This window comes from Notolabrus celidotus, chromosome 12 (assembly GCF_009762535.1).
Source record: "Notolabrus celidotus isolate fNotCel1 chromosome 12, fNotCel1.pri, whole genome shotgun sequence".
Classification (NCBI taxonomy): domain Eukaryota; kingdom Metazoa; phylum Chordata; class Actinopteri; order Labriformes; family Labridae; genus Notolabrus; species Notolabrus celidotus.
In genome coordinates, this window is record NC_048283.1 from 164,848 (window position 1) to 177,346 (window position 12,499).

The 12,499-nt window shown below is 45.8% G+C and overlaps 2 protein-coding genes across 2 annotated transcripts in view; both read left to right on the forward strand.

Moving 5' to 3' along the window:
- Nucleotides 1-6,556, forward strand: part of col6a4a (collagen, type VI, alpha 4a) — a 30,411-nt gene extending 23,855 nt beyond the window's left edge. Inside the window, exons 24-39 of the mRNA XM_034697354.1 lie at nucleotides 729-791; nucleotides 906-968; nucleotides 1,670-1,732; nucleotides 1,805-1,855; nucleotides 2,141-2,176; nucleotides 2,279-2,341; nucleotides 2,414-2,476; nucleotides 3,008-3,043; nucleotides 3,135-3,171; nucleotides 3,283-3,294; nucleotides 3,409-3,902; nucleotides 4,066-4,156; nucleotides 4,233-4,886; nucleotides 5,006-5,099; nucleotides 5,306-5,445; nucleotides 5,905-6,556. Of these exons, the coding sequence (XP_034553245.1) occupies nucleotides 729-791; nucleotides 906-968; nucleotides 1,670-1,732; nucleotides 1,805-1,855; nucleotides 2,141-2,176; nucleotides 2,279-2,341; nucleotides 2,414-2,476; nucleotides 3,008-3,043; nucleotides 3,135-3,171; nucleotides 3,283-3,294; nucleotides 3,409-3,902; nucleotides 4,066-4,156; nucleotides 4,233-4,886; nucleotides 5,006-5,099; nucleotides 5,306-5,445; nucleotides 5,905-6,071 (2,127 nt within the window). The 3' untranslated portion in view covers nucleotides 6,072-6,556. The remainder of the gene's footprint in view (nucleotides 1-728; nucleotides 792-905; nucleotides 969-1,669; nucleotides 1,733-1,804; nucleotides 1,856-2,140; nucleotides 2,177-2,278; nucleotides 2,342-2,413; nucleotides 2,477-3,007; nucleotides 3,044-3,134; nucleotides 3,172-3,282; nucleotides 3,295-3,408; nucleotides 3,903-4,065; nucleotides 4,157-4,232; nucleotides 4,887-5,005; nucleotides 5,100-5,305; nucleotides 5,446-5,904) is intronic.
- Nucleotides 6,557-6,620: 64 nt separating this feature from the next.
- LOC117822557 (histidine N-acetyltransferase-like) lies at nucleotides 6,621-11,650 on the forward strand. Its single transcript, XM_034697353.1, has 4 exons — nucleotides 6,621-7,193; nucleotides 7,763-7,879; nucleotides 9,028-9,252; nucleotides 10,757-11,650. Exons 1-4 carry the CDS (start codon nucleotides 7,128-7,130, stop codon nucleotides 11,312-11,314), a joined length of 966 nt encoding a protein of 321 aa, XP_034553244.1. The 5' UTR covers nucleotides 6,621-7,127; the 3' UTR covers nucleotides 11,315-11,650.
- Nucleotides 11,651-12,499: the final 849 nt, after the last annotated feature.

The following is a 12,499-nucleotide window of genomic DNA, read 5'->3' on the forward strand; positions in this document are numbered from 1 at the left end:
ATGGCTTGGGTAGCTTCCACATCTGTGAAGGCTCCACTAAGGCTGAAAAATATATACAGGTTTAGGAGCAACACATGCTGCCATCCAGACAATGAAGTCTTCAGGAAGGCGGTTTCAATACCATCAGTTTCAATATCTGATATGTTGTCTTATCTACAGTTTAAGTTCAAAATCATTGATTTCAAGCCTTATATTTCAGGCAGAGCTGCAGTGTAACTGTAATTCCCAAAGGCGTATTACTGGCAGATGAACCAATGAGGTATTTGATTTGGATGTGGGAAAGGACTTGGCAGTAGCACAGACTTCCAAAGAAATACAGGGGCACTGTTCAGGAAAACCATGTGTCTGCTGGGAAGGATGATGGATACTACATACTGCACCTTTAAATACTACACACTGTACCTTTGAATACTACACACTGCACCTTTGAATACTACATACTGCACCTTTAAATACTACACACTGTACCTTTAAATACTACACACTACTTGTAGATACTACACACTGTACCTTTAAATACTACACACTGTACCTTTAAATACTACACACTGTACCTTTAAATACTACACACTACCTTTAGATACTACACACTACCTTTAGATACTACACACTGTACCTTTAAATACTACACACTGTTAAATTAAATACTAGAGTCTGTGAAGAGTCCTGATGATAACACACAGGTGAATTGAGAGCAGTGTCTTAAACAGTCTATGATGTCTCTGCAGGGATCCTTGGGGGGGAATGGTGATCCTGGACCAATAGGACTTCCTGGCTTTCCTGGACCTCAGGTGAGTACTTTAGCTCCTCCTCTGACTTTGACAAACTCAGATCACCTGGAGAGCGTGTTTGTGTTGTTGTGTATGGTATGAATACCCTGCAGTTACAGTTTGTCTTCTCTGCAGGGTGAACCAGGACCAGGTGGTGATCCAGGATTGGGCGGGAGTAGAGGTGTTACTGGACAGAAGGTGTGTGACATCACTTCCTGTGTCTTAAACAAACTCCCTGGCTGTTTCCGAAATCGCCTACTATACTAGCAGTACGTACTGATATGTCCAAAATTCAGTATGTAGTAAGTAGTCTGTGAACAAGAGCAAAATCTGCAGTAAGCCAAAACTCCCCGGATGTCTACTGATTCGGGAAAATATCTCAGTGTGCATCGGACCAGTCTTCCTCGCGTACTGTTTCCCATAATGCACAGCGCTCGTTCTGCTTTTTCTTTTTCCTCATTTTTTGACGGGAGGAAATCTGTTTTTGGGTGCTGTGAAAGTTATCAAATTACATATAAACCACTTCCTAACTTTTTAAATCATAAGTGATGCTAAATAAGCTTTTTATTTATCGGCTTCGCCGTTGTTTACTTCCGCTTTCCGAAACCGGAAATCCAGCGAAGTCTGGCTCAGCATGCTGCATGACAGATCGGACAGAACAGTCAGACTACATACTACATTCAAACGCAGTATGTAGTAGGCAATACCTACTGCCTACTACATTAGTAAGTAGTATGTAGCAGGCTGTTTCAGAAACAGCCACAGTGTTAGAGCTTGAACTCCACGGGGCAGGATCACATTCAGTCTGTTTATAACTAGGTGTGTTTTAGGGGAGTTGTTGCCTCTGTTTTTTAAAACCAGAGCAGATCTAAATGTTTTGTTGTGTTGTGGTTCTGAAGGGCCAGCCTGGAGACCCGGGTGAGAATGGTGCTCCTGGATTACGGGGACCTCTAGGAACGCCGGTAAGAAGCTGAACGTCAGCTGTAAATAATGTAAATGTGAACTGTACCTTCATATTTTGTGCTCTGTTTCAGGGTCAGGATGGGAGAGACGGGTATGGATCTCCAGGTCCTAAAGGTGCCAAGGTAGAGCTCACCTTAAAACCCAACGTACTGAGACATTTTCCATCCAAGTGTTCATAAAATCATCAGAAGAAAACGACACTTGCTGCGAGTTTCCATTCACTCCTGCTGTATGAATTTAAGAGCGGTAGTTAGTGGAGGTTACCAGCAGGTGGAGCTGATTCTCCACACTGTGCGGTGAAATAACTGCAGAAGAAGAGAACATAAAGAAACATTTCATGTAGAAAATTGGAAACGACATTAAAGAAATGGACTTGATAACTGAGTCTAGTTCTTGTCTTTACACAGGGGGATTCTGGTTTTCCTGGTTACCCTGGACTTCGTGTAAGTCTGTGTTTTTAAGAAGTTTAATGACACTCAGACGACACAGGAGAAGAAGAAGCAGCGTGTTCAACTTTGACCTAAGTCTTCTGTTCTTGTGTTCAGGGTGAATACGGTCTGAAAGGAACTGAAGGATACCCAGGACCTAAAGGGAACCAGGGGCGAGGGGTGAGTCTCATCATACCTGGGTTTTCCCTTTCTTTGGACTGTTTTTCATGACTTGATTTTCTGATCCCTCAGGGGAACTCAGGCGGGTCAGGAGAACCAGGCAGGACCGGAGAGATCGGATATCCAGGACACAGGGTGAGCAGACACAGAAATGCTTTCACCTTTACTCTCAGAACAACAGAACTCATGAGACAGAACATATGAACTACACACAGCATCCAGGGTTTCCAGGAAGAACGTCAGATTTTGATTCATCAGACATCAGGACAGTTTTCCACTTCCCATCAGTCCATCTTAAACGGGCTCAGGTCCAGAGAAGTCTCCAGATCAGGTTTATATATGGTTTCCTCTTTGTATGGTTCAGTTTAAACCTGTCTGTTTATAATGCAGTGACTTCCACTACAGAGTCATGTCTGTTTATAATGCAGTGACTTCCACTACAGAGTCATGTCTGTGTTTAATGCAGTGACTTCCACTACAGAGTCATGTCTGTGTTTAATGCAGTGACTTCCACTACAGAGTCATGTCTGTGTTTAATGCAGTGACTTCCACTACAGAGTCATGTCTGTTTATAATGCAGTGACTTCCACTACATAGTCATGTCTGTTATGTTGTTGGGTGTTAGAAACAGAAAGAGGTAATTCACTGATGTTCTTCCTTCATCAGGGTCTCAGAGGTCCTCCTGGAGTCAGAAGCTTGTCTGTGAGTCGTCTTTAAATGATCGTAATTTGCCGACATGTCGTGAAACAGTGAACATGTTGAAACTCATCAGACTTGTTTTCTGTTGTCTCAGGAGTGCCAGCTGATCACCTACATCAGAGATAACTGTGGTGAGTGTTAAACGGTCAGAGATAAAAACGTGTGTGTGTTTCTTTAAATCTTCATGTTTGGTTCCAGAGAATAACGCCGCTCTAAGATATGTTCTTGTTCTCCTCACACAGCGTGTTCCGGAGGTACGTATGTCTCCACTTTACCCCAACCTCCGACTGGACCAGAAGTTAGACCCCCACAGCTTTGGGATGTTTAGTTGTGTTCCACTTGAAGCCCCTCCCCCTTCTCTCCTGCAGGTTGCTTTGATTGCCCGGCCTACCCCACCGAGCTGGTGTTCGGTCTGGACATGTCTGCGGACGTGACCCCGGCGGCCTTCGAGAGGCAGCGCTCCGCCCTCCTCTCCCTGCTGGAGGACGTCACCGTCGCCGAGAGCAACTGTCCGACCGGCGCCCGCGTGGCCGTGGTGGGATACAGCGCCTACACCAGGTACCTGATCCGTTTCCACGACTACCGCAGCAAGTCACAGCTGATCGAGTCCGTGAAGAACATCGCCCTGGAGAGGACGTCCAACAGCCGCCAGCTGGGCGCCGCCATGCGCTTCGTGGGTCAGAACGTCTTCAAACGGGTCAGAGCAGGGACGATGGCGAGGAAGGTGGCGGTCTTTTTCTCCGCCGGGCCGACACAGGACGCCTCAGACGTGGTGACCGCCATGATGGAGTACCAAGGCCTCAACATCGTCCCGGCTGTCGTCTCTCTGAGGAACGCTCCGGCAGTTCGTCAGGCGATGGAGGTGAGTTTGATCCAGATTTTAAAGAGGGTCAGGAGGGATCCCTCAGGTCCTCAGAGCGTGGAGGAGGATCACTTCAGACCGAGCTCTCACACGCTGAAGTGTTGCTCTCTGTGGAGGAGTGAGAAATGAGGGGATGAAACTGAGAGCTGCTGTTTCCTCTCAGGTGGACGACACGAGGAGAGCCATCTTCACGGTGCTGGGGAGGGACATGTCTGCTGACCTGAACACGGTGAAGGACTGTGCCATCTGTTACGGTGAGCAGAGCTCTGAGTCATCAGCTCCTTTTCATCCTGAGACCACAATCTCTGAAAATCACCCCTTTCCCCTCAGACCCCTGTAAGCGCTCAGACCAGTGCTCCTTCATCCAGGATCCGGCGCCGCCTCAGGAGGCCGATGTGGACCTGGTCTTGGTGATGGACGGCTCCAGGGAGGTGAAGGCTGACGAGTACGCCGGCGCCCAGCAGCTGCTGGGTTCTGTGGTGCAGCAGCTGGCTGTGAGCCCTAAGCCCGGCAGACCCGGGAACCGGGCCCGGGTGGCTTTGGTCCAGCAGGGCAGCACCCAGGCTCTCAAGGAGGAGTTTGGTCTGCAGACCTACCAGAGCCAGGACCTGATGAAGAGGCACCTGATCCAGAACCTGCAGCAGCAGGGCGGCTCCTCGGCTCTGGGACGGACGCTGGAGTTCGCCCTGAGGGAGGTGCTCCTGAAGGCCGGCCAGGCCCGGAAGAAGAGGGCGCTGCTGACCGTGGTGGGCACCCAGACGGCTCTCCGGGACCGGCTCAAGCTGCAGTACGTCTCCCAGAAGGCCAAGTGCGAGGGGGTGGCGCTGTTTGTGGTGACGGTGGGCGAGCGCTACAGCCGGACTCAGGCGGAGGAGCTGGCCGGTCTGCCCTTACATCAGCACCTGATCCACGTCAGCAGACTGAACGCTGAGGAGCAGGGCTACTGCCAGCGCTTCTTCAGAGTCTTCCTCTCCGCCCTCGACAGTAAGAGCTCCGTCAGACTGAAGACACTTTGTCTCTCCAAACAGACTCACTCATCATGGTTTAGAGACGTTTCCTCTTTGATTTCAAACGTGACCAACGTGTTTGTTTGTTTCTCTCAGAGGGAGTCAACACGTATCCTCCTCCTTCACTGAGACAGACGTGTCAGCAGCTCAGAGAGCCGGGGGAAGGATTCCTCGACGGGTTTGTAAAGATGTATAAAAAAAACAAGGTTTTAACAAAACATGTCATGACAGCGTCCATGACTCTGCAGCTCAGCCTGTAACAAGTGTGTAGAGTTTAAATATGATGTTACATGTTAATTCATTATGTGTAAACACCAAACTTTAACCGTGAGCATCAAAATGATTGTGAGGATTGTGTATTTCATAAATCATGGGAGTGTGTTTCTGTGTGTTCAGTCCGGAGTCTGGAGACTGGGAGATTATGGGAGATGAAGCTCAAATAGGAGGAGAGACTCTGATTAGACACCTGAATGCCTCCAACGACCTGACCCGGGAACAGGACAGCCCGAGTCCAGCCTCTGGAGCTGAGGACAAAGGTAACACACTAACACGCACTAAAAACACACAACGTAGAATAAAAAGATCCTCTGACGTTTCATTGTGTCGTTAGTGGGAGAGTTTCCTTCACTGCTACAACTGGCAACACTAGAACCAAAGGAGCAAGACCATTACTGCCACACCTAAACGAAAACCTCAAGACGCAGTATTCAGAACTTTCTTGCTGCTCGTTTGAATATCGAGACTAAAGACTTCTAAGCATTTACAGTGAAACTGAGACCCACCGGTTCCAGATGAGCAGGAGATTGGTATTTTGTTTCCATCAGAGACATTTCTTCCAGCGGGATGTAAAGACACAAGAAGTGATGGAGTTGTTGTTGCTCAAATATCAAGATTTAATATTCAGCCGATGTAAACTTTAAATATTTGAAGAGTTCTTGTTAGATCCCTCCGTTCTGTGTTTCATGACACAAACCTCTCTCTCCTGTCTCCATCAGACGTCTGCCTCCTCAGCCAGGAGAGCGGTACCTGCCAAGACTATGTCCTGAGGTGGTCTTTCAGCAGAAAACTGGGTCAGTGCGCCCCCTTCTGGTACGGAGGCTGCGGAGGCAACGAGAACCGCTTTGAGACGCAGAAGGATTGCAAGGATCTCTGTGTGACATGAAGAGGAGGCGGCGGGCGGAGGGACGTCTTCACCTCCAGTCTGAGACATTCAAACGTCGGCTGGGACCACGGGCCGGAGAGTTCAAACACCTGAAACCCTCTGAAACACGCCTCCGTCATGAGAAGTAACACTGATCACACATACTGAGCTTCATCCTGTTAGATACGATCCCATTACTCCACAGGATTCCCCACTGAAGCTTGTTTTTATCTTGTTTTTAACATCTCTGCTGATGACTCTGATTTGATTTGGTGCTAAATCCACTTTTTACTTCCTGAATGTTCACGAACATTTCACAAAGAAGTTCTCTCAGGATGTTTTTCTACTCAGAGGAGATCAGCTGATGGATTTCCAGAAGTCCCAAAATATGGAAAAAGTACATTAAAACAGGTCGCATGATTTAATCCTGATTTACCAACATTTCTGCAACAACACGTCATCGTTTAACTTCATACACATTTTTAAATAAACAGTTTAAACTCAAACATTTTCTTCTCTAGGTGTCTCTGTCTTTATCTCTTTGTTTTTAGACTTTAATTTTATGGGATTAAACTCATAATCTCAGCATCAGAAACTTTCAAACAAACCTCCACTGTTCAAAGATCTATGGAAAGAAAGATCTGGTCCTTATTGACGTGATAGAAGAATGTTTAACTGACTCATATTTGCATTTTGAGTTACCTTTGCATTAGGAAACGCAGTACCTACATTCACCCAGCAGGGGTCACTGTTACACTTAAAAACTTCTTAGAACATCTGCTTCACTTAAACGCGTAACTGTACCTTTAAGAAGTCTCTGTAGTCCTATCAGGTTTCATCCTCTCTGATTTCGACACAGATGTTTGGGACTAGAGGAGAGATTCCAGGGTCTGAAGTTCACAGACATCAGTACTTCTCCCCGCAGCTTCGTGTGTCTCCTCTACAGACGGAGTCCTGAAAACAAAGACAGAAGAGAGTCAGGGGGAAACCTTTGCAGCATTCAGGGGACGACTGCACCGAGTCTGAGAGAAACTAAAGAACAACAAAACCTCTCTCTGGTTTGAATCAGCTTCTTGAATGTCTGCAGCAGGGGGAGTTTGTGATTTGGTGTATGGCTTTGCAGAGGAGCAGGACTTCCAGCAGGTCTGTAATGTTTCCTTTTTACAGTTAGAGTAAATCTGATGAACTGGGTAATCCAACCATATCAACCATTAACTGTTCAGAAGAAGGATTCAAACAACACAGAAGAGTCTTCAACCTGCATTCTTTCTGGTGTCCAGCAGGGGGCGACTCTCAGTTTGCCTTTTAGTTTTTGATCAACATTAAAGCCTCATGAGGCGACTTCTTGTGTAGCTGTATTTGAGCTAGATACTTGATTCTGATGGACAGTGACAACCTTAAAGTCACTGAATGTATTTCATGAGCACAAAACTTTAGATTTGCAGTTAGAAGCTGACTGGTCACAGACAGAGAGGTTAAAGACACGAGGAGCTGAGGGAAAGAGACGTCTAACAAAATGAAGAAAACAGACACAAAGCAACCTCGAACTTCAGTCTCATTTCACATCTGCCTGTTGACACTGTGACAAAAACGTTAGCTTCTGATAGTCGTTAGCGGTCTAACTCTGTTAACATGGACCATGCTTTCAAAGTTGTCATGTTTGATTTGTCTTCAAATGAGCTCAGCTGTTTGTGTTTGTATTTATGACACAGGTCCTGGACGTCTGCAGGGGCGCCTTCAATGGACTCGACTACCTGCCCGTTAGCTTCCATCGCTGGCTTTGTGAACCTGGACGTCTCGTCTTCATCGCGAGGATGAAGGACAGAGTAGTGAGAACTGAAGACAGCCGGCTGCTTCCATTTAGTTTTGTGTTGATCTAAAAAATCTAATCTGATCTAAAAAATATGTGACCAGAAATCAATCAATCTCTATTTATAAAGCACCAAATCACAAATCTCCTCAGACTCTTTCCAAACAGAGCAGGTCTAGACCGGACTCTATGTTCTATTATTAACAAAGAACCAACATCAAGACCGGATCAGATCCAGTCCCCTCTTACAGACCGGACTCAGTCTGATCTCATCTTAATCCACCATGAGCAGAGCACTTTTCAGCATTTAGCAAGTTACAGTGGCAAGGACAAACTTCCTTTAACAGGCAGAAACCTCCAGCAGGACCAGACTCATGTTAGACACACATCTGCTGAGACCGTGTTGGAGAGAGGGATAGAGGGAGATGAAGAGAGAGAGAGAGAGATGATAGTGGGGAGACGGATAGTAGTAGTTGTAGCAGCTGGAGTCTGGACCACGTCCACAGCAGCAGAGATCCAGAGGAACCTACGAGACAAGGGAGCTCAGGGACTCCAGAAAGGTCTATGGTTAGTAACTTTAATGGGACAGGAAGAGTTAAAGTGAGAGACAGGCAGAGAGAGGAGAGAGAGGGAAAGACAGGATCCCAGTGTGTCAGTCTAAGCCTATAGCAGCATAAATAAGAGCTGGTCCAAGCCTGATCCAGCTCTAACTATAAGCTTTATCAAAAAGGAAAGTTTGAAGCCTACTCTTAAAAGTAGAGAGGGTGTCTGCCTCCCGGACCCTGACTGGGAGATGATTCCAAAGGAGAGGGGCCTGATAACTGAAGGCTCTACCTCCCATACTACTTTTAGAGACTGTAGGTACGATGAGCAGGCCTGTATGTTGGGAGTGTAAGAGCTTTGTAGGTCAGAAGAAGGATTTTAAATTCTGTAGAGAGGGTGTCTGCCTCCCATATAAATGGCACTACGGTGCAGTAAAACTAAAGCTATCTCTAATTTTCGTTGTTTCATTAGTCTTAAAAAAGCTTCAACCTTAATAATCTGCACCTTTTACTTCAAACTGTTTGACATCTCTCTCTTTGTGTTGTTTTGTTTAAATGTAAACTTTTCAAACGGTTCTGTTTTCTGCAACGAGCTAAACTTTGTGCTCCCCTGCTCCCCCTACAGGTGGGGCTGGAGTCTGCTCTGCTGGTGGATGGTGGTCAGACGGCTGTTTTTCAGGGTCTCAGGGTGGCCTCTGATTTACGGGGCCGTGGCATCGCTGGAGGCCTCCAGAGGCACATTACTGACTACATACGCCATCATTACCCAGAAGTCTCTGCTGTCAGGACGGCACGAGTAGACCTGCCATCCCCACAATCGCTCACCAAGTATCGACTTATAGCTAAGGAGGTGGGTCAGTTTGGAGAAACACTAACATGTTCACACTGAAGGCCTTTTTTCGACCGGAGGAACGTGTCTGATTGGTAGATTAACCTCAGTGTTTTTATTCCTCCCTCCGTCCACAATAACATCACACACATCTGTGATTCTCTTGATTTCTCTTTCTTTCATTAGTTTTTATTTGTTCTATCTTTTTTGTATGTGTGTGTACTTTTCAAAAGAAGAAGCTGTGATTCTCTTGATTAAGCAGCTTGTAACAGTAGTCTTCTCTCAGCCCACCGTGAATGCGTTTCTCCTCCCGGTGTTCCGGTTTTAAAAGTGACCCTGTAAACTGGAGACCTTCAGCTGAACGTGTCAGTGTTTGTGGAGTTTACACAGCTGTTGAAACACAGAGGGAGTTCCTGGGAATGCAAACTAGTTTAGTTTTTATTAAGATTTCAAAATATCCTCATCAGATATTTAATGATGGTCTAAAGACGCCATCTAAAACAGACCAGCTGAGTCTCTTCATGCTAACAGGCTAACTATTGTGTTGATTCATTCTTTGCTTTTTACATGTTTATAACCGCAGGCGCAGGTTTTTCTGCTTTTGGAGCAAAACTTCAAATTTGAGGAAAATATTTTTTTTCCACAGGCTCTGATCAACTTTTTTGTCAACATTTTTTTTGTCAATTTTTTTTTTGTCCAAATTTTTTTGTTTCAAATTTTTTTTGTCGAAACTTTTTTTTTTTCAAAACTTTTTTTTTTCAAAACTTTTTTTTTCAGAATTATTTTTGTCAAAACTTTTTTTTTTCAAAACTTTTTTTCTTCCAAATTTTTTTTTTCCAAATTTTTCTTTGTAAAATTATTTTTTGTCAATTTTATTTTGTCAAATTTTTTTTGTCAATTTTTTTTTGTCAATTTTTTGTCAACGTTTATGAGGGATGCATCCAGCTGAGAGTCTCCAGTTAACAGGGTCGCCGTTTAAACCAAAACACCGGCCGATCTCTGCGATCACGGCTTTTTGAGTTCTAAAGGATTTTAAAGCCGTGTTGAAACGTCTTTGCTACTCGCGCTTATCTCCTCTCACGTGTTGATTCAGTGAATCCATCTGTGATGAAATATAGCACCATCTAAAACAGACCAGCTGAGTCTCTTCATGCTAACAGGCTAACTGTTGTGTTGCTCAGAATGTGTTACTGCCCACTACTGGTCTGGTGGTGTAGTGCATTTACTTTTTTGTCTCCATACGTCACTGGCCTGATTTACACAATCTACCCGGGACTTCAGCCCGCGGTCCAAACGCAGACAACAATGGGGGACCGGGAACCTTTTAGTTCAGGGTAAAGTAGTTCTGGGGGCTAAAAGACCCCGGAACTCTTGGTGGAAATGCACCTTTAAACATCACTGATTAATCAGACGGACTCTTTCTTAAAGGTTCAAAAGGCACTTATGATTGTTTTAAAGCTGACGTGACTTTAATCTGAATCTTGTTGTGAACTGATATCCTGATGTTGGCTGTCGCCGCCTGCAGGCCATCATGTCCCTGTGCTGTGAGGCAGCAGACCTCAGCCTCTTTGTCACCGAGCTTCGGTCCAGACTCTCCTCTCAGTCTGACTCTGCCTTCCTCAGCCCGGTGACCCTGAACCAGCAGCAGGCAGAGACTCTGATCCTGTCCGACCACATGGTGTCCAAACTGCTGCCCAATAAAACCCTCATCAATAACTGGGAGCCTCTGAAGCCTGTGGAGGCAAACCTGGAGGTCCTGCGTCGGAGGGAGCTGAAGTGGATCGTAGACCGTGAGTCTAAACCCTCCGCCGTCAGCCTGCGCACCGCACCATACTCCATCCCCTACCGCCACGACGCCATGCTCCTCAACATCGACATCTACGGCCACGATCTGTCTGCTGTCTGTGCCGTGTTTCTGGCCCAGCTCGAAGCCTCGCTGCCGAGTGCCCGGGGTTACCTCATCATCTACACCTACATGGACCCCGAGATTTGGCCCGGGTTACACGAGACCTGCAAGAACAACAGCAAGGTGTCGTTCTACAGCGGTTACTTTGAGCAGGTGATACTGGAGAGTGACCTCTGAGCTGGAATCATCTGGCAGTGTGGACGTGAAGAGTCCGGGTTCCGGTGCTGCAGCAGGTGGGGACCAGGTGTGCATGCAGGGAGCTGCTGCTGCAGATGAGCTTCATGTCATCGTTTGCATGTGACAAGTTTTTATAGTTCCCAGAATGACTCAGCAGGAACCTTGAACAGGGAAAAACCATAAAATAAGAAGCTTATCTTTCAAATTTAGGACTGCATACAAACATTTGTATCTGAGTTTAAAATCACGCTGGGCTACGTCCCAGAACTCCATTTATCCAGTCCGCAAGAATATTGGAAGATTGTCGACGTATTAAAAAATCGTTTTTACAGACAACCCTTTAATGTCATTTGTTTTTGACTCGGCTGTTTCCAAATATAGTTACACTGAGGATGATCTCTTATGAGGAGGGTTCTGGTCTCTGTCTGTAGTCTGAGGAGTATCCACCAATCAGGTGTCAGCAGGAAAAACAGTCTGTATGGAGAGCAACAGCAGGTGTTCTAGAATTCTGACATCATCAAAGACAGAATTCCAGAATTCTGTTTTTGATGATGTCAGAATTCTGAGAACAAATGGAACATTCCATGAAGAAGGTCAGAGCTAAAAGAAACATCAGTGTCTCTAATCCTCTTTCATAGACCTCCATTCAACAAAGAAACATTGTAGACGTAGTTTTCTTCTCCTCTTGAGGACAGACCTGACAAAGCTGGACTTTGGACTTTGGACTTTGGACTAATCTGCATCATGATGTTGTTATTTCAGCAAACTGAAGACCCGTTAATTACAAGAACATCAGTTTCTGTTTCAGGTTCATACCACTGAAGGAAGCCAGAGGGAAGCCTGTGACAGTGAAGCTGAGACTCTGTGGAACTGTTTACAGTGAAACTGAGACTCTGTGGAACTGTTTACAGTGAAACTGAGACTCTGTGGAACTGTTAACAGTGAAACTGAGACTGTGGAACTGTTTACAGTGAAGCTGAGACTGTGGAACTGTTTACAGTGAAACTAAGACTGTGGAACTGTTTACAGTGAAGCTGAGACTGTGGAACTGTTTACAGTGAAACTGAGGAACTGTTAACAGTGAAACTGAGACTGTGGAACTGTTTACAGTGAAGCTGAGACTCTGTGGAACTGTTAACAGTGAAACTGAGACTCTGTGGAACTGTTAACAGTGAAACTGAGACT